General features: G+C 40.4%; 1 protein-coding gene across 3 annotated transcripts in view; it reads left to right on the forward strand.

Annotated features, from left to right (window-relative positions):
- ARHGAP28 (Rho GTPase activating protein 28) overlaps positions 1 to 19,202 on the forward strand; it is a 190,883-nt gene that overhangs the window by 112,554 nt on the left and 59,127 nt on the right. For all 3 annotated transcript variants that reach the window (XR_008650200.2, XM_055237940.2, XM_055237955.2), the window contains one exon: positions 14,201 to 14,293. Coding sequence is in view for 2 of the 3 variants with exons in the window: in XM_055237940.2 (XP_055093915.1) it covers positions 14,201 to 14,293 (93 nt within the window). In the remaining variant the exon portion in view is untranslated. The remainder of the gene's footprint in view (positions 1 to 14,200; positions 14,294 to 19,202) is intronic.

Here is a 19,202-nt window from a genome sequence, read left to right on the forward strand (position 1 = left end):
GGTGGGGCTGGGGCAGAAAAAATATCAAATGTCTGGTTGGGTGGTTCCATTCTAACTTTTTGAGAAAACTAAAGCAGACAGCACAGTGCAAATTTTTACAAGTTTGAACTTAAGTGATCATTTCTTATCTCCTGTACTGCAATCTCCCTCAATACTAAACTTATTCCCTTTGTTGAAATCAGAGAGTGACTTCTTTGGCAGTGGAACAAGTCTTTGTGGATAGGATCCAGGGACCCTTTACTTAAATTTAAGCACTGAATGGAAACTCTGTGGTCGGGCAAAGGAGTCCTAGGGAAGTAAGCAAGACCAGGTGGTTTGGTTTGAATGGGGGGTGGGGATGAGAGATTGGGTAGGGTAGCCTTTATGTTCAGATAAATTAAAATGGTCAAAAAATGGAAGATACCAGCATTAATTAAGTGGGCAAGAGAATGATTCAGAAAACCAGAAGGGAAATATCCCACATTTTATGATAAATGGCTGGTTGAAGTTCTAGCTTACCCTTAGCAATTTCATGTCCACAATTTTACATCTAAGGCTATTACTCATGTTTTCCTATGTCTACATTTGTTTTACTGCTAGCTCTGTCTTATAGCTTACTTGTTCATTTATTCATTGCACAATTGCAATGTTACATTCCAATAATTGCATCACAGATGCGACAGATGCATTATCTGTGCAACATCCTAGGTTAGGTTCTGTGCAGATGGGATTCTTGAAGCATTTGGGATAACTAGTACATAGAAAAAAGGAAATTTGATGGTCAGCTGCAATTAGAGAGAAGTTACCTGGGCAAACTAGTTAATCACTCTGATTTAGGTTTCTTGTCTGATTAATTATGGTATCAATAATGGCATACATTAAAACTTCAGGGGTATAGAGTAGAAATCATGGTTGAAGACAGTCTCCAATTTGAATTACTTAAGGTTGTCTGTAAGTCATATCTTCTTTTAGATAAAGTAATCACATTGGGTAGTTGCCAAGGCAGCTCATATAGGCCCAGTTAACCTTTGCATTTGTGCTAACAGTGTCCTAGAATAGCACTATCCTTTAGAACTTTCTATAGTGATGGAAATGGTCTACTTCTGTCCAGTATGGTAGCTCCAGATACATATGACTACCAACACTTTAAATGTGGCTAGTGTGAGAAATTGAATTTTTAATTTTTCTTAATCGTAATTGATTTAAATATGAACAGTCACATGTAGCTTGTAGCTTATGTATTGAATAACATAATTCTAGAATCTTCTGCCATATATAATGATATAACTTATGGTAAGTGCATTTTGAGTGCTGAGCTATTTGGACTTTCAACCTAGTGTAAACCTGTGTCTTTCTGGATGGTGGGATTGTCTACAGCTGTAACTGAGTAAAGGTGACTTCCACAATGTGAGGCGAGGACATTAGCTACAGGTGTCCTGACCAAGATGCCTACTGTAGTAAAATGCCTACTGTTGCCTTGCTGGTTTAAATTCCTTGGGCCTGACATTTTGGTATTTTTCATCTGACCCTCTGTATCAGATGTTCTTATTGAGACATCACCCAGCAGCATCATGGTTTATGATCAGAAACTGTGGTCCTTATGTCCAGTAGCACTTAGAGTCCTTTATGCTATGATACTGCAGCAGTACCAAGGGATGATTTTATGGGAAATTGGGATAGACTCCACAACAACAACCAAATAAATGAAGGACAAGTAACGTGTCTTGTGGGTTTTGAAAAGTCTATTATACTTCTTAACAATCTTTTTGAAAGTCTTCAGGGACTTTCTACTTGAGAAGCAGTACTCGAATGCTTTGTTTTAGTTAGAGTCACATTAACCAACGTAATTTTTTTTTTTTTTTGAGACAGGCGTCTCGCTCTGTTGCCCAGGCTGGAGTGCAGTGGCACGATCTTGGCTCACTGCAAGCTCCGCCTCCCAGGTTCATACCATTCTCCCGCCTCAGCCTCCCGAGTAACTGGGACTATAGGCACCCGCCACCACGCCCGGCTAATTTTGTTTTTCTATTTGTAGTAGAGACAGGGTTTCGCCCTGTTCACCAGGGTGGTCTCGATCTCCTGACCTCGTGATCCACCCATCTCAGCCTCCCAAAGTGCTGGGATTACAGGCGTGAGCCACTGCCCCCGGCCATAATTTTTTTAGATTAAGAGTTAGTGTAAGTTTCTAAGTCAGCCTCCCCCTTCACTTGCATTTTATTTGGTGTTTCAAGAAAGGAAAGAGGAAAGCAAATATGAATTGTACTATTTGTACTAAATCTTCGAGATTTATTGACAAATTTGTTTCAGCATGGTATATTAGAAAAAGGAAAACTTTGTTTCCTAGGCTGAAGATCTAATTGATTAATACCTTTGACTTACGATGATCATTCATGTTCATTCGAAATTCATCTTTCAAATGGATTTTCTTTCAAAATAAATGAAGAGCAACTCTCCTTTCCACTTTTAAGCATTCAGGTATGGCAAGCTCAGATGTTCTGCTGGGTTCTAGCTGGAGCACTGGGATACCCTTCTGTTCTGGTAGCTTCTTTCTTCCTTTCTTGTATCCCCCAAAGTGGATCCCAAAGATACACAGTACCTAGTAGATTCCAGCTGGTGGGAGACTAGAAGAACTGGAAGTGGGTGATTTGCTATTACTGTAAATAAAAGGAGGGCCTGAGCCTGGAATTCTTCTGAAAACAAAAAATTCCCTGGGTTATTTTTCAGTTGTCTTCAGGATCATCTTGAGAGGGTCCTAAAATCTTTGCATCCATGCTGCCTTTCTTACTTCTATTTCCAGATACTTCAGACTTTGAATTTTGCTTTTCTCTAGGAAACTGCGTTTCTAGGCTTTTCCCAAATCCTCCATTTACTCAGTGCATTACTAGAGAATGCATAACTATTCTCTTCAGATTTCCTAAGACTTTGGACTTCTAGTAATGTAAAAACAGCAAGGTAAAGGGTATTTTTTGTGCACCTTCTTCTTCTTTCATTTAGACCACGAAGGGAAAGATAAAGTGCTCAATTCCTCAAAATGAAATTTCTTTTGCTTCACTGAGACAGGCAAATGGAATAAACTGATGTCTAACTCCTGGAAAGACCAAAAGAGGGCCTAACAGGGTGCATTTGTGGTGAGGAGTGAGGAATGGCCCGGGGTTCTTCCTTCCGTCTGCCTTCCTCTCTTTCCTCCCAGTCCTGCTGCTGAAGTCTCAGTTCTAGAGAGAACTGAGAATGGGGAGTAAGGAAGTGGGTGGGCACAGGAGAAAGAAAGACCATGTATTCTAGGGAGTCAAAAGGGCTTGTGTTGTCTTGGAAAACAGGGCAGTCAGTGAAATGAAATCAGTGTAAGTTTGGCATTGTATAAGCTGCTTAAAAAATTCAGATTGTTCCTTGTCAGAGATGTAAAAAGCTATATAAACCTCACTTTTGAGAAAATATTTACAATATATAAGGCCTAAGAGACATCTTCACAGATGTTGTTTCCTAAAAAATTCAGCATCTGTCTTTGCAAGAAATTTGGAAGCTTCTAGAGAATGTACCTGAACTTTTTCAGTTTTCTATGTGAATTTGACAACATAAACACCAATTCCTCTGTTCCTCCTCCTGTCCTGTGTCTCTGGGGTCCTTCTCTTCTGTCTCTCTCTGTCTCTCTCTCTCTCTCTCTCTCTCTCTCTCCTTCCAACCCGCCCCCACCAATTGTGTGTCTCCCTCCCTATCCCTTCATCTCCCTCCCTATCCCTTCTTATTCTTTCTTTGGCATCATTTACCTACATTAATTGAATAATTACCTAAGATTTTCCATTTCACTTTCTTAGTGAAGTCTTATAATCAGTTTCATAAGGAGATTTTGCATTAATCTTAGATGTATAAATTTGACCCAATATACTTATCTAGTAAGGATATAAGTAAGATAGAGAAGTATAAGATAAATACTTATATCTTTATAAGTATTTTATACAATATAAAGATATAAGTATTTATCTTATACTTATCTATAAATTCAGTAATTTAGAAAATAGATATGTAGATTATGCTGGTTCTTCTCTTAATTTTTTTTTGCACATAGAATCCCATGCTCAAAGTCACTTGACTTCAGAGTTTGTAAGATATGGGTCCATTATCTTTTCTTATGTACCATTGCTATGGGGAAGTACAATGTCTGCATCAATCCTGTTCCTTTACATAACAGATGGGGAAGCTTTTGAATTTTATTTTTATTGCTGGAAACTTGAAATTTCACCAACTTTATCTTTTTAAAAAATTCATCCTGGTCAGTACTAAGCGAGCCCTTAGAATCTGAGAACTAGTTCATTTTTCAGGTTCTACGTATTTTCTTCTAGCATTTAAAACAAGTATTTGTTTGTTCACTGTATTTTTCTCAATTATCTCCTTCTGAAACTCCTATTAGATGATTGTTGCACTGTTTGGATTGAACCTCTGTGTCTCTTAAATGTTCTTATATTTTCCAAGTTTATTTTGGCCATGGCTGTTTTAACATTTATGCCTTCAATATTTAAAAATTTGGCCAGGCATGATGGCTGACACCTGTAATCTCAGCACTTTGGGAGGTCAAGGCAAGAGGATGGCTTGAACTCAGGAATTTGAGGCCAGCCTGGGCAGCATAGTGAGACCATGTCTCTACAAAAAAAAATTTTTTTAATTAGCCAGTTGTGGTGGCACATACCTGCTGTCCCATGCCTGTTGTTTCAGCTATTCAGGAGGCTGAGGTGGGAGAATCACTTGAGCCTGGGAGGTCAAGGCTGCAGTGAGCCATGATTGGGCCACTTAACTCCAGCCTAGAAGACAGAATGATAGATCCTGTCTCAAAAAGAAAAAAAAATTAATGGTCATATTGCTAATTTACTGAAGCCCCTCCCCTTGCCCTGACTTCCCTTTCATTATAGCTAGCATCTGTTCTTGTTTCTTGACTGCAGTAGCCTCTCAGCACTCTGAAGGTAATAACTAAATTAAACCTTAAATTTCAAGTTCTCTTCTTTTCCTTGAATTTTCTGCTCCCTTCAGAGTCATGTGTTTATTTTAGCATCGTTGTTTTTCTCTTCCATTGTTGTTGCTCTGTTGACTTTGATCCTTGGGTGTTGATTTATGTTTATTAAGAAAGGACTAGATTGACAGATTGATTAGAATAGGTAATGGGAGTTGTATGGTCCTCTTTTCTCCCAGAACTCTCCTGTGAATAGGAGTCTGGGCCTTTTTGAATGGTGAAGTGTGTTGACTGTCATCCTTCACTTAAGACACATACATACAGGATTATGACACCTCTGAATCAAAATATCCCATATACCCCATAAATATATATACCTACCATGTACCCACAAAAATTAGAAATTAAAAAATAATAGTACAAAACATTTGACATGTGCCCATTTTATGTTTGTATGAGTCATATTTTTAAGTTTAAAAATTCCTTGTTGATAATATAAAAATTTAAAAAATGTAAAATAATTTTTAAAAGACACGCACATATGGTATCAATGCCAAAGTCATGGGAGTCCTGAAGAACTGTAATTTATTTCCTTTTCAAGCAAACTGAACTTCTCTTTTTATACACTATTCCACAAAGAATAGTGTCTATTAATGTGCCTGGCATTTAGTAGGTGCTCAGTATGGGTTGATAAATTGCTATACTTCCTTTTAAAAGACTCCAAGTGAAATGCAATTCAGCCTTCTGTCTACAACCACCACACCCTCACTAGGACAGATGCCACTGCCACCGAGGCAGGTGTCTCTCATCACCGGGAGTTAACTACTGCCTGCTCTTCAGTGTCTGGGAGGGAAGGGTCTGCCTGGCCTCTTTGTTCTGAAAAATATTTTCCAGTTACTTTGGTCCTTCTCAGTGTGGGGTGCCTCCCTGATCCTTTTGTTTTGATTCTGGAAATGGGCTTTTTCTGGATCAGCCTTTACTTTCTACGCATTTTTCTCTTGTGCCTTTTTACAGGCTGAGGTTTTCCTCTACCCCTATCAAACCATTCCTGCCTGATTTTTATCTGCCAGGAACTTCCAACAATTTCTGTTCTGTTAATGGAAATGCTCAGTGGTTTTTAGAACTGCACGTTTAAAAAGACATACCTTTTGACTCTTGGAGTAATTTGTAGGGACAGGAGAAGGTAGCCTGTGCATTTTGCTATCTTGATTGAACTCTCTTGTGCTGATTTTTCAGTAGTACTTATTCCTTTCAGAAAATAAATGTGTTTTTTCTTACAATGAAAGTAATACATAATTGTGATTGGAAACTTAGAAAATATGGACAGGCAAGGTGAAGAATGACAATGTTATGATTTCACTAAATATCTAATACATTTAGTTTTTCAATGGAGTTTTTATAATAAAGGAATAGACATTTAACCCTTGTTTTAGTTGTATATTAAATCAAAAATGTTAAATCAGTCTCTGGATACATCACGCATGGTTTACAGTCCTGTTCATCATGAGCAGAATTCCAGTACCCAAATACATTTTCCAACATTCAGAATATCTGAATTAAATGTTCCTTTCAGTAACACATTTAACTGAGCAAAATAGTCGATTTAATTTATCTCCAGCTTCATAATTGATAAGCAACTAGCTAAAAGTGGAATTAATGTACAATTGACTATATAAATATATAGTATGCTGTAAAAATGATTATATAACATATATATACATTTGGCTTCACATAACAGAAAACACAAGAAATAATGTGTTATGCAAATATGAGTTTCTTTTTCTTTCTGAAGAAAACGATGTAGATGGTGTTTTTCCCTACCATGAATCCAGTTTCTTTTTGTCTTTCTTTTTTGTCTTTCATAAAAACAATCAGGAAACTTAAGGAAGACAACAGACTGGATTTGGGGTGCACAGTTGATAGTGTCTTCCACAGAGAATAGTGTCTATTAATGTGCCTGGCATTTAGTAGGTGCTCAGTATGAATTGATAAATTGCTAAATGCAATGACGAGTGCACAGGTAATCATAGCTGTGGTTATCTGTATGAATGTACACATATTATACATAACAAGTTATTTATTGCACAATTAAATTTGAGAAACTATAAATAAAATAAAATGCACTTTCATTTTTTTCAATAGCCAGATGATTTTTTGTATCCCAACTCCTCTTTTGGATGTGACTCTGGATAAAGAGGAGGTATTATCAATTCCCTGTAGAAACAGTCAACTGGTAAGTTAAGGCAAGGGAAACAGTGTAAGGAGGTTAGAAAAAATAATTATTTCATGCAAATCAAAACCACAGTGAGATACCATCTCACACCAGTTAGAATGGCCATCATTAAAAAATCAGGAAACAACAGGTGCTGGAGAGGATGTGGAGAAATAGGAACACTTTTACACTGTTGGTGGGACTGTAAACTAGTTCAACCATTGTGGAAGTCAGTGTGGCAATTCCTCAGGGATCTAGAACTAGAAATACCATTTGACCCAGCCATCCCATTACTGGGTATATACCCAAAGGACTATAAATCATGCTGCTATAAAGACACATGCACACGTATGTTTATTGCGGCACTATTCACAATAGCAAAGAGTTGGAACCAACCCAAATGTCCAACAACGATAGACTGGATTAAGAAAATGTGGCACATATACACCATGGAATACTATGCAGCCCTAAAAAATGATGAGTTCATGTCCTTTGTAGGGACATGGATGAAACTGGAAAACATCATTCTCAGTAAACTATTGCAAGGACAAAAAACCAAACACCGCATGTTCTCACTCATAGGTGGGAATTGAACAATGAGAACTCATGGACACAGGAAGGGGAACATCACACTCCGGGGACTGTTGTGGGGTTGGGGGAGGGGAGAGGGACAGCATTAGGAGATACACCTAATGCTAAATGACGAGTTAATGGGTGCAGAAAATCAACATGGCACATGGATACACATGTAACAAACCTGCACATTGTGCACATGTACCCTAAAACCTAAAGTATAATAAAAAAAAAAATAATAATAATTATTATTTCAAGACAGTTAGAAAAACTAGTGGAAAAAATGCCCACTTATATGGAAACAATGAAGAAAAAAGAAAACTCTTAAAAATAAACTCAGAAATAAATAAATAGTTAAATTCACAAATAACTATATGCCCTACCTTTAATAACAAAAATAACAACACCCACGGCAATAGCTGCAGCCAGAAGTCAAAGTGTGGGGGAAGATGTCAGATCAATTTTGTTCTCTTGGATGAGCTCATAATGGAAAATCTTGAGCTACCCTCCGTGTATCCTTTAGTATTAATTTAATTCCCACCATAAGAAATATTTTGACATTTCAGTTATTTTCTTTTCATTTTGAGACTGGGTCTTGCTGTCACCCAGGCTGCAGTGCAGTTGCACAGTCATAGCTCGCTGTAACCTGGAACTCCTGGGCTCAAGCAATCCTCCCACCTCAGCCACCCTAGTAGCTGGGACTACAGCTGCACATCGCCATGCCCAGCTAATTTTTAAATTTTTTATAGAGATGAGATCTCATTATGTTGCCCAGGCTGGTCTCAGACTCCTAGCCTCTTCCCTCCTGAAGTGCTGGGATTACAGACATAAGCCACCATGCCCAGATCAGTTATTTTATAAAGGTAAATATCTTTCTTTGTTGGAATTAGAATTGCATTTTTTTCTTCAGCTTTTATTTTAAGTTCTGGGGTATATGTGCAGGATGTGCAGGTTTGTTACATAGGTAAACATGTGCCATGGTGGTTTGCTGCACAGATCAACCCATCACATTGGTATTAAGCTCTGCATCCATTAGCTATTCTTACTGATGCTCTCCCTCCCCCGACCCTGGACAGGCCCCACTGTGTGCTGTTTCCCACCATATGTCCATAATGTGTTCTCATCGTTCAGCTTGCACTTGTAAGTGAGAGCATGCAGTGTTTGGTTTTCTGTTCCTGTGTTAGTTTGCTGAGGATAATGGCTTCCAGCTCCATCCGTGTCCCTGCAAAGGACATGATCTCATTCCTTTTTATGGCTGCATAGTATTCCATGGTAGATATGTACACTCTAAATGTAAATATCATGGGAAGCAGCACTATGTCATCTTAAATGTGTAGTGATAAGTGGGAAAAAGTGCACTGCCTAGCACAGGAAGTGAACACATTTCATCAGAGCCCATCTTGTCCATTTTAATACAAAGTTTCAAAGAATGCTAATCTGAGTTCATGACTGCCAATGAATCTGTCTCAGTAGAAGCCTTTATTTCTATGAGATGAATCCCATGCATGATCTATACCATGTGTCATGAAGCTTGGGTCCACCTTTTGAAATGGTGCATCGTGAACAGGAGCCATAGAAGGACGGGGGTTTGCTGACATCTGCCTCCACCTGGATTCGTGGTGACAGACCATTTACAGTGAGAGACTTTCCTCTGTTATACTTCAGTATGTTTCCTTCTCTTTAACTTTAGTTTTTTTCCTTCCTGTTAGAGGAAGAAGGATTCTTTGCTCTTCCAAGAATAATTCCTTTTCCCACCCTTGATCTGATGAAGATGGCGATGATGATGATGTTTTATTTCTGTACAGTTTCTTTTTATGTTACATAGATTTCATGTGGGGCACTCTATCTGGAAGCAGGTTCTTGGTCTCTCCTAAGAGTCTGCTGAGTGATTTGGATGTGGCCAGTTTGTGTTCTGGCCACTCTTCTGTTGCCTGAGGTAGACCGAGGTCTGGATGTGGAGTGTAGTCAGCGGGTTCTGTGAGCAATCCTGTTTTGCAGATTTTGTCTCTATTTTTTTTTCTAATTCAATCTTTTTTCTAATTTTATTATATTTTTCCGAAGTGTGCTAACACCTTCCAGTCATATCTTCCTTCCCACCAGGACACTTGGCCCGAGGTGTTTGCCCCTCTCTGCTGTCCCCATTCCTCTTGCTGCAGCCAGTGTCTCACCCCACAGCCAGAGGAGGGCAAGTCAGAGCAGACACTGAAGCCTTTCCAAAAAATGGGTTTCTGTGAGCCTTGTGTCCCACCTGGCTCTACCTTCTATTTTGGCTGTCTTCTCTTTACCCCATTGGTGAGGGAAAGCTCCCCACCCTTGGATTATGAGAGTGGTTGAACACACAGCACCCAACACGGGTCACGTGAAATCGACAGCAGTTTATTAGTCACGTTTCCTCACAGCTTGGGAGAGGAGGACACCGCATGCCACACAGGGCCACATGTAGGCTGCTCTTGGGAACAGGGTGAGCAAGCAGGGTCTGCAGGCTTTGTAGCATCAAGAGGGTAGGCTGTCCCCTGGCTCCCACAGGAGGAGGTGATTGGCTTTTGAGTAATGCCATGGGCTGGCCAGGAACTGAAATACTACTCAGAGATACACAAGAACTGTCCTCTGGATAAGGAGGGTTGTTTGGCTGGGGGACCTTCTCTGCAGGAGTATGCTGGGGAGAACTTGCTATTAGGCAATCTGATTACACCAGATTTCCAGGCAGCTTATGTTATGGAGCCCTAATTTCGATCTCACACCACACACACACACACACACACACACACACACACACCCCTAACTAGGGATTCTCATTATTCTGGGCTTATTTTATTTATTTTCTCTTGTATCTTTTTATCCTTATGTTCCATCTTTTGCCTTCTTCCAAACTAGAGGAAAAATATATGATGAGTTTTCACAGAACTTCTTCTCTCTTAGTATATTAGAGAGGGACTTCTATTTTAGAATGGTATGTTGCATCCTCTGTGAGTAGATTTTTAAATTGGACTGCAGATGTTGCATCAGGCAAGCAGAGGCCGATAAGGTTTGAAAAATTTATTTCTTACCTTTTTCAAATCTAACCTTATGATTTGAAGCAGAAGATAACAATGTAGGTAATCATGAAAGGATGAGAGAGAGAGAGAGAGAGTGTGTGTGTGTGTGTGTGTAGGTTAGACAAGTGGTAATCTTCAAACACTTATATATGGTATTGTAAAATATATTAGCTTAAATATCAAAAATACATAATCTGGTTTGCTCCTGTGTGAGGGATTCCCAAGACCATGCCCAGGTTCAGTGGTTTAGAAGGACTCACAGGATACAGCAAATAGTCCTACCCATGGCTGGAATTGTTACTGCAAAGGGATACAGAGCAAAATCTGCAAAGGGAAAGGTGCATGGAGCGAAGTCCAGGGAATCTATGCAAGCTTCCAAGAGTCCTCTCTCAGTGGGGTAACGTAGGACAAGATTAATTCCTCCAGCAACAAACTGTTTCTACCAGGAAAGTTCATTTAAGCCAAGGAGCCCCAGGTTTTTACTGGGGGTTGATCATGTAGGCACCCTCTACCTAGTATGCAACAAAATTCCAGACTCCCAGAAGGAACACGGGTATTCAGTATAAGTCATATCATTGGCACAAACAGTTTAGGATCCATGAGCCAGTCTTAACATTGAGGAAATAGTGGAAACCTCCTGAAACGCAGATTCTCAGTTGCCAGCCCAGGGGCCTGCCTTGCAAAACAGGCCTTTCTGGGGAGAGTATGTCAGCCCCGCTATGGTACTCTTTTCTGCAGAGCTCTCAATATAATATATTTCTAGGTGTATGGGGAGTAAAAGTTCTTTCATTTGCCTTTATCTTCTCTTCTTCCCTTAGAAAGTGATGATCAGAGTCAGGTTTATAGGGTAATCACCATGAAACAATTGTAGGTATTTAGTGAACACTCACCAAGTGCCTAGCACTCTAGACAACAGCAGTAAAATAATATATGTTTTTATATATTAGCTTAAAAGTGAATTTAAAGTGCAAACAAAAGCAATGGCGATGGTTAGAAGGTGAGACATGGTAATTCACAGTTATCAGGTAAGATAACAGTTGGCCTTTGAATGGAATGTCTATGAAATGATTTTACATCGGCCAAAGGGGAACATTAACCCACCCTGCGTTTGTCTCCCCTTGGCTGCCACCCACCCCAACCCAACTAAGCTATGCCAACCCATTGGCTGTCACTTTGGGGTAAGTAAAGCAGTTCTGTCTTGAGCTCCATGTGAAAGAGTGAATAATCAAAGTACCAGAAGGATCTCAGGCATCCTCAGGACATGCAGACAGAAGCATAATCACAGCAAGCCTCCTCTGTCCCTTCTCCTTCCTAATCTCCCCATGGGCAAAATATCCTCTCACTTGGCTTTCACTATGCCTTTCATTTCAAATCGTTGAAGGTCATACCGCCTTTTAAAGGTTAATCAGAGCCAGGTGTGGTGGCTTACACCTGTAATCGTGGCACTTTCGGAGGCCAAGGCAGGAGGATCTCTTGAGCCCCGGAGTTTGAAACCAGCCTGGGCAAAAAAGCGAGAACCTGTCTCTAGAAAAAAAAAAATTTAAAAATTAGCCAGATGCAATGGCATGTTCCTGTAGGCCCAGCTATTTGGGAGGCTGAGGCGGGAGGATCCCTTGAGCCCAGGTGTTCAAGGTTGCAGTGAGCTACGATCTCAGTGTTACACTCCAGATTGGGTGACAAGACCTTGTCTCAAAAAAAAAAAAAAAAAGTTAACCGGGGTAAGCGTGGTGCCAAACACATGAAGAAACTTCTCACTGAAATGGAAGAGAACACTGAAGTTATTCTAGCCATACCCTTGAGCTGCTGGGCAGTTTATGGAATGAGGTGGCAGGCGCTGTCCTGTCCTGCAGAAGGATGATGAAGGAGAGTATAATGAAATGACTACGTAGAACAGTAAAAATACCAACTTACATAATCACATATATTACAGAATGTTACATCTTCTTAGCAGATTGTGCCTTTTACTCTTTGAGCAAATCTGGCAAGAAATGTCTCTGGATACTAAATTTTTATAATCCAAAAAACTTAAATCCTAAATTGGTGAGTATCAAGATGCTAGGCCCTAAATCGGTTTCCTACAGTAATGTATAGCTATTGGCCCATCTGCTTTTTCATACTGTGTTATTGTTGAGAAGTCTGATGCCTCCCTAAAACTTATTCCTTTATTTATATCCTGCTTTCATTTTTATATTTCTGGAAACCTTGTAGGTGTATTTTTATTGTTGGAGAACTGAATATCATTAGGATATGAAATCTTTTTTTTCCATCATCATCAGCACTCAGCTTTTTGTTTCTGATAACTCTTCCTTTCCTTTGAATTCTGAACATTCTCTTCCAAGTATTTCTGTAATTATTTCTTTCTCTCCACTTTTTCTATTCTTCCTTTCACTGCTTGGATTAAACTCACATATCTTAAATTGTCACTTATTTTCCATATCTTTTTTCTGTTTGTATGCTAGTAGATTTTGTCTGCATTATTCTTGTAGAGACTTAATTTTAATGTTTACCATGCGTAATTATAACTTGGCCCCTGTTGCATTTATAATTCAACAATCATACTGTTAATTCACAAGAATGCCTCTTTTTTCACTGATTTCTCCTTTATTGTTATACTTAGTTCCTGACTTCTTGTTACAACTGCCTCTCAAGTCTCTCTAAAATTATTAAATAATTATAAATGTTCTTCTCTTTCCTCAATTATCTGCTTTTTGTAGAATGTTTATCACTGTACTTCTTTTTCATGATGTTGGTTTTCTCTTGATACTGGTTTACAAACCATTGCAAAATACAATCACAAAGTCTGGCTTTAAAATAGCATGGTTTTGTCAGTTAGATCAGACTTAGACAATTAGAAGTTTACTTTTCTTACAAAAAAAGAAGCTTAAGGAGGAAGGCCAAGGCTGATATGGCTGCCCTGGCATGGATCTATCAATTTTTTCTTCTTTCCATTCTGCCCCCCATAGTGTATGGGCCAATTGTTAATACCTACAGGATATCTGGACATCACATGCACCATGTCCATGCTTCCGAAAGAAGCTGACTTCATCCACTTTCACAAGAAAACATTAGCTTTCCCAGACACTCGACCAAGTAGAATTACATTCATATCTTACTGGATGGAACCATCACATGATCACACTCAGTCTTTTTAGTTAGAACATAGCATCTTGGAGCAAAATCATGATATTCATAAGTTAGGAAAGAAAAGAAAGTGGGTTTTGGCAGGAAGCTAGCAGAGTCTGCTTCTGAGATGAATTCTGTTACAGTACATGGCATTTATGAGGATCAATATAATTATGAATGAATTGGTAAGTGCTGTTATCAATGCCCAGATAGTCATTAATTGTATATATCTCCAGGTGGCTGTACATATATATAAAAACTCTAGTGTAATGCATGTGTGAATATGCAGTCATATTTGGAAAGATATACCTAGATAAATGTGGCTTTCATTTCTTCTGTTAGCCTCGTGATACCTGTGGCAACCACACTAATCAGCTGGATGGCACCAAGGAAGAAAGAGAGCTTCCAAGAGTTATCAAGACAAGTGGTTCCATGGTAAGTTATAGTTGGGGGGGGCGATGGTGGTAGGCATGAAATAAGCCATTTCTTCAAGACGGTTGAGCAAAACTTGAAAAAACTGCAACATAATTAAGATGGCTGGACAACCACAGATTTCAACATACTTATCTACCTTAGGTAATTTTTAAGGAAAATATTCAGCAGTAAATTAGCTCAAGTTGAGTAGGTAAGCTCGTGAAAAGGTGCTCAGCATTATTAATGATTATGGAAATGCAAAGAAAGCCACAATAAGATATTTCTAGATACCCTATAGAATGGCTAAACTTAAAAAGACTGACAATACCAAGCAGTGCCAAAGATTGAGAGCAATTAGAACTTTCATATGTTGTTGTTAGGAATGTAAAATGTTTTATCCATCTGGCAGCATCTTAAAATATTAAGGATATACCTACTATAAGACCCAACCGTTCTACTCATAAGTAATATATATACACACAAACACTTATCCACAATGTTTATAGCAGCTTTATTTGTAATAGCCCCCAAACTGAAAATATCCAGATGGCCATTTGCAGGTAAATGGATAAAAAAAATTGTGGTATATCCACAAAATGGAATATTACTCAGCAATAAAAAGCAACAAACTGTTGATATACACAACACAGATGGATCTCAAAATAATTATACTGTGTGAAAGAAGCCAGACCCAAAAATATTTGATTCACACAAAATGATAGAAAATGTAAACTAACCTATAGTGGGGGAAAGATGATCTTTGATTGGTTCCTGGGGACAGGAGGGAGGGTGAGGAGGGGAGAGAACGAGAGATTCAAAGGAGGCATGAGTCCATTTTGGGGGGTGTTTGTTTTGTTCATTATCTTGACTATGGTGATGGTTTCATAGGTCTATATAGTCAAAACTCATCAAATTGTATGTTATTTATACTTTATGTACAGTTAATTGTATATATATCTCAATAATCCTGTTTTTAAAAGTCCATTGAATGTCTTATAATCTCATTAATAGACAACATATTTATTTTTCAGTAAGCTACTTAACAATAAACAGTCTATTTGTGTGTTACATATGAATGTCCCTTGACTCTAATCACACATGCCACTAAACCCAAGCACTTACAAAATGTTTACAATCCAATCTACAGTAGTCAGAAACCTACCTTACAAATCAATTCCTGTATAGATAAAAGAAGACACCTTCCTTATGTACAGTCAACATTAATGAAATAATCTGTCAAGGTGTTAGTTTATTGAAAATGTAAAATAATCCTTTTAGTTTATTTCCGGTGTCTTAAATGATAACCAAATAGCTATACTTGTTATTGATTCATAATTTACTACAAAATACAATCATATCATTTGTTAAAAATCATCAGTTATATCTATTTGCTTCATATAAAAGAAAATCTAAGGAGCTTAATTTTAAGCAAGTAGAAGGTTATTTTTTTTTAATCACAAAACTAAGAAATTAATGGGGAGTTAACCAAGGCTTGTACAACTGCAAAACAGTGTAGTAATAACCTTAGCATGGACTAACAACTTTTTCCTTTCGTGTTGCCACCTTAGCACGTGGACTTAATCCTTATTCTTACAGGATGCTTAGGAGGCTCTGATACCTTGTTGATACCCATTAGTGTCACCAAACCAAACTGGGTCGGTTTGCCCATGCAAAATGGAAAGAACACTGAAGCACAAAGTTTTGCAGCAAGAAAGGTTTATTTCAACTCAAATGGCAAGGAGACAGGAGGAAATGCTCCAATCTGTCTCACTGAGCTGGGGCTTGGAGCAAGTTTTATAGTCAGAGGATAATGAGGTGTGATCTGATTGGATCTTGCAATAAGGTGATGCCAGGAGGCCTGCTCTGACTGGATCCTACCATGGGGTGATGCCAGGGCTCAATCTGATTAGATCCTAGATCCTGCCATATGGTGTCTGCCTCTTACTTCAGTCCCTGTTCCTCATTCTGAGCACTTAGGTTCCACCCATGGTTGCATGCTTGGTTCAATGGCATGCTCAGGTTGCATGACCTTCAACCTGGGGGTCCATGGTGTAAACCAAAAATAAAATTCTAAGGCCTTCAGCTATCTGAATGGACCCCTTCTCTTCGCCAAGGGTATTCCAGAGCTATCTGAAAATCTCATTCAGGCCACGATGGAAGAGGAGGTTGGACATGCCTCATTATACCCTCTAGCATTAACATCAACACAGACCTTAAGTCTGATAAACATTTACAGTCTATTCTCTCTAAAGGCTGCTACTTGGAGGCTTCATCTGCATGACAGAACCTAGGTCTCCGCAACCCCTATCATAACTCAGACATTCCTTTCTACTAATAATAACTCAACCAAATGCCAATCAATTTTTTTTTTTTGAGACAGAGTTTCACTCTTGTCCAGGCTGGAGTGCAATGGCACGATCTCGGCTAACTGCAACCTCCACCTCCTGGGTTCAAGTGATTCTCCTGCCTCAGCCTCCCAAGTAGCTGGGATTACAGGCATGCACCACCACACCCAGCTAATTTTTTTGTATTTTTAGTAGAGACAGGGTTTCACCATGTTGGTCAGGCTGGCTCAAACTCCTGACCTTAGGTGATCCACCCTCCTCGGCCTCCCAAAGTCCTGGGATTACAGGCATGAGCCACTGTGCCCAGCCCATTCAGAAAATTTTTAAATCTACCTTTGACCTGGAAGCCCTGCTTCAAGTTGTTCCACCTTTCCAGATCGAACCAATGTAAATCTTACATGTACTGATTGATGTATTATGTCTCCCTAAAATGTATAAAAGCAAGCTGTACTCTGACCACCGTGGGCACGTGTTGTCAGGACACCCTGAGATGGTGTCATGGGCATGTCCTTAACCTTGGCAAAATAAACTTTCTAAATTGACTGAGACCTGTCTCAGATATTTTGGGTTCACAATGGCAACTAAAAAACAGCTCACCACTTAGTTACATAAAAATTGAACCAGATTGGTCTCGGGGGGGTTATATTAGGAACATATGACAACTGACTGTCCATTTTTAACAGGAAACCTTCACTCTCCTGGAAAACTTGTACAGTAAAATTTCTCTCTCTCTCTTTTTTTTTGACAAACTGTTACACCCTTAGTGTGACTGTATGTTTTTTCTATTCTTATTTTAGTTGGCTGGACCTCATTCCTTTATAAATAAACTTCTCTAGGTTTTTGTGTTTGTTCTCTCTGCAACTTTTTAAATTTTATAAATTTTGAATTTATTTTGAACTTATTGCTGGAATTCTTAACTTTCACAAAGATCTTCTTTTTATCTTTTTCATCGTGGTCAGCACGTGGTGGGTCTTTTCTGTCTAAGAATAATTTCTTTCTTCAGTTGCTGGATATTTTCTTCTATTATGTCTTAAATTCTTTTTCTCCCCATAACCACCTTTCAAGAGCACATATTGGATGCTTTGCTTCAATTGAATAGCTCCTAAATTTTATTGAAGGCAGGCCCCTCTGGAGCTGCCTCTGTGAAGACGCCAGCTACAGCAAGGGAGGTGCAGCCAGGGTTGTGCCTTCCATGGGGCCAGCAGGAGCCAGGAACAGGCGGGAGCCCTGCCCCCTGCTGAGTTGGCAGGGTGGCAACCCTGTGCTTCCAGGCACAGCTGCAGCCGTCCACCTGCAGCTCTGGACCCGGGCATCTATGTACTCTTGGTGGCCTGGGAAACCCCTCCTCCCACAGGCTTGGAAGTGCCTGCTCATGCTCCCTGGCCTCTCCCCGCTCCTGGCACCCACTCCAGTGTGGAGCAAAGTTGTGGCCCAGCCCGGGTGCTGTTGCAACCCCACAGGTTGTGCACATGCTCAGGGCAGTGCTTACATTCCAGCCCCCTGCCGCCTTGGCCCTCCTCAGAACTTTGGGCACCAACCAGCATGGGAGGGAGGCCAAGGTGGGTGCTGAGGGCAGCTCCACACAGGCCTGCAGGTACCCCTCAGCAGGAACAGCCTGGGCACTGCGGATGGCATGTTGAAGATGGGAGGCAGACAGGTTGCTGGGCAGAAAGGGGCAGGTACCTGGTGAAACCCCACCTTCAAGCCAGGAACAGCCTGAAGCCTGGAGGATGGGCTGCCAGTTCTGGGTGAAGTCTGCCTACCAGAGTGAGGACTCCGTTGATGACCATTCAGCCAATTGGATGGTGCTTTTTCCAGGCCCGCCATGGGCACTCATGGACCAATCAGCATGCACTTCCTTCCTTCTGAGCCCGTAAAAACCCCTGGACTCAGCCAGTCACACAGACGTCAGGGACTACCAATTGTGCAAAAGGGCTACCCATTTCAGGTCTCTTCAGGATGACCTGTTTGCAGAAAGGAGCTACCCACTGGGGGTCTCCTGAGAGCTGTTCTGTCACTCAATGAATCTCCTGTCTGTCTTGCTCACTCACCTGTTGTCCGTGTACCTCATTTTTCCTGGACCTGGGACTAGAACTTTGGACCCGCCAAATGGTGGGACTGAAAGAGCTGTAACACAAACAGGGCTGAAACATGCTTCCCACTTGCCACATTGTGGGCAATTAGAAGGAGAGAAGAGCTGTGTCTCTTTGGGGAGCTCAGACCTGGGGGCTCTCTGAGCCAGGGCTGTGACACCCTCTTTGGGGCTCTGTAGTTCCGGGGATCCCCAGGCTTCTAGGCACCACCGCATTCCCTGGTGCCCACAGTGGAAGCCACCTGTGGTACACCTGGTCCAGCCGTAGCCTTGTACAGAGCCAGTGCCTGTACTGGCACTTGGATCTGCCTGCCCCACTGCAGCCGACGTGCCTGGCTCTGTGCTGTGGCTGGAACCTGCGCTTGCTCACACACCCCTTGCCACTCCGCACCTAGCTTGTCCTTGGCAGGCATGGGATCTGGGCCAGTAGCACAAGCTGAGTGCAGCCTGCTGGGCCAAGTGGGCGGAATGAACCCAGTGGGCCCAAGCAAAA

The sequence above is a fragment of the Symphalangus syndactylus genome, chromosome 1, assembly GCF_028878055.3.
Source record: "Symphalangus syndactylus isolate Jambi chromosome 1, NHGRI_mSymSyn1-v2.1_pri, whole genome shotgun sequence".
Taxonomy (NCBI): domain Eukaryota; kingdom Metazoa; phylum Chordata; class Mammalia; order Primates; family Hylobatidae; genus Symphalangus; species Symphalangus syndactylus.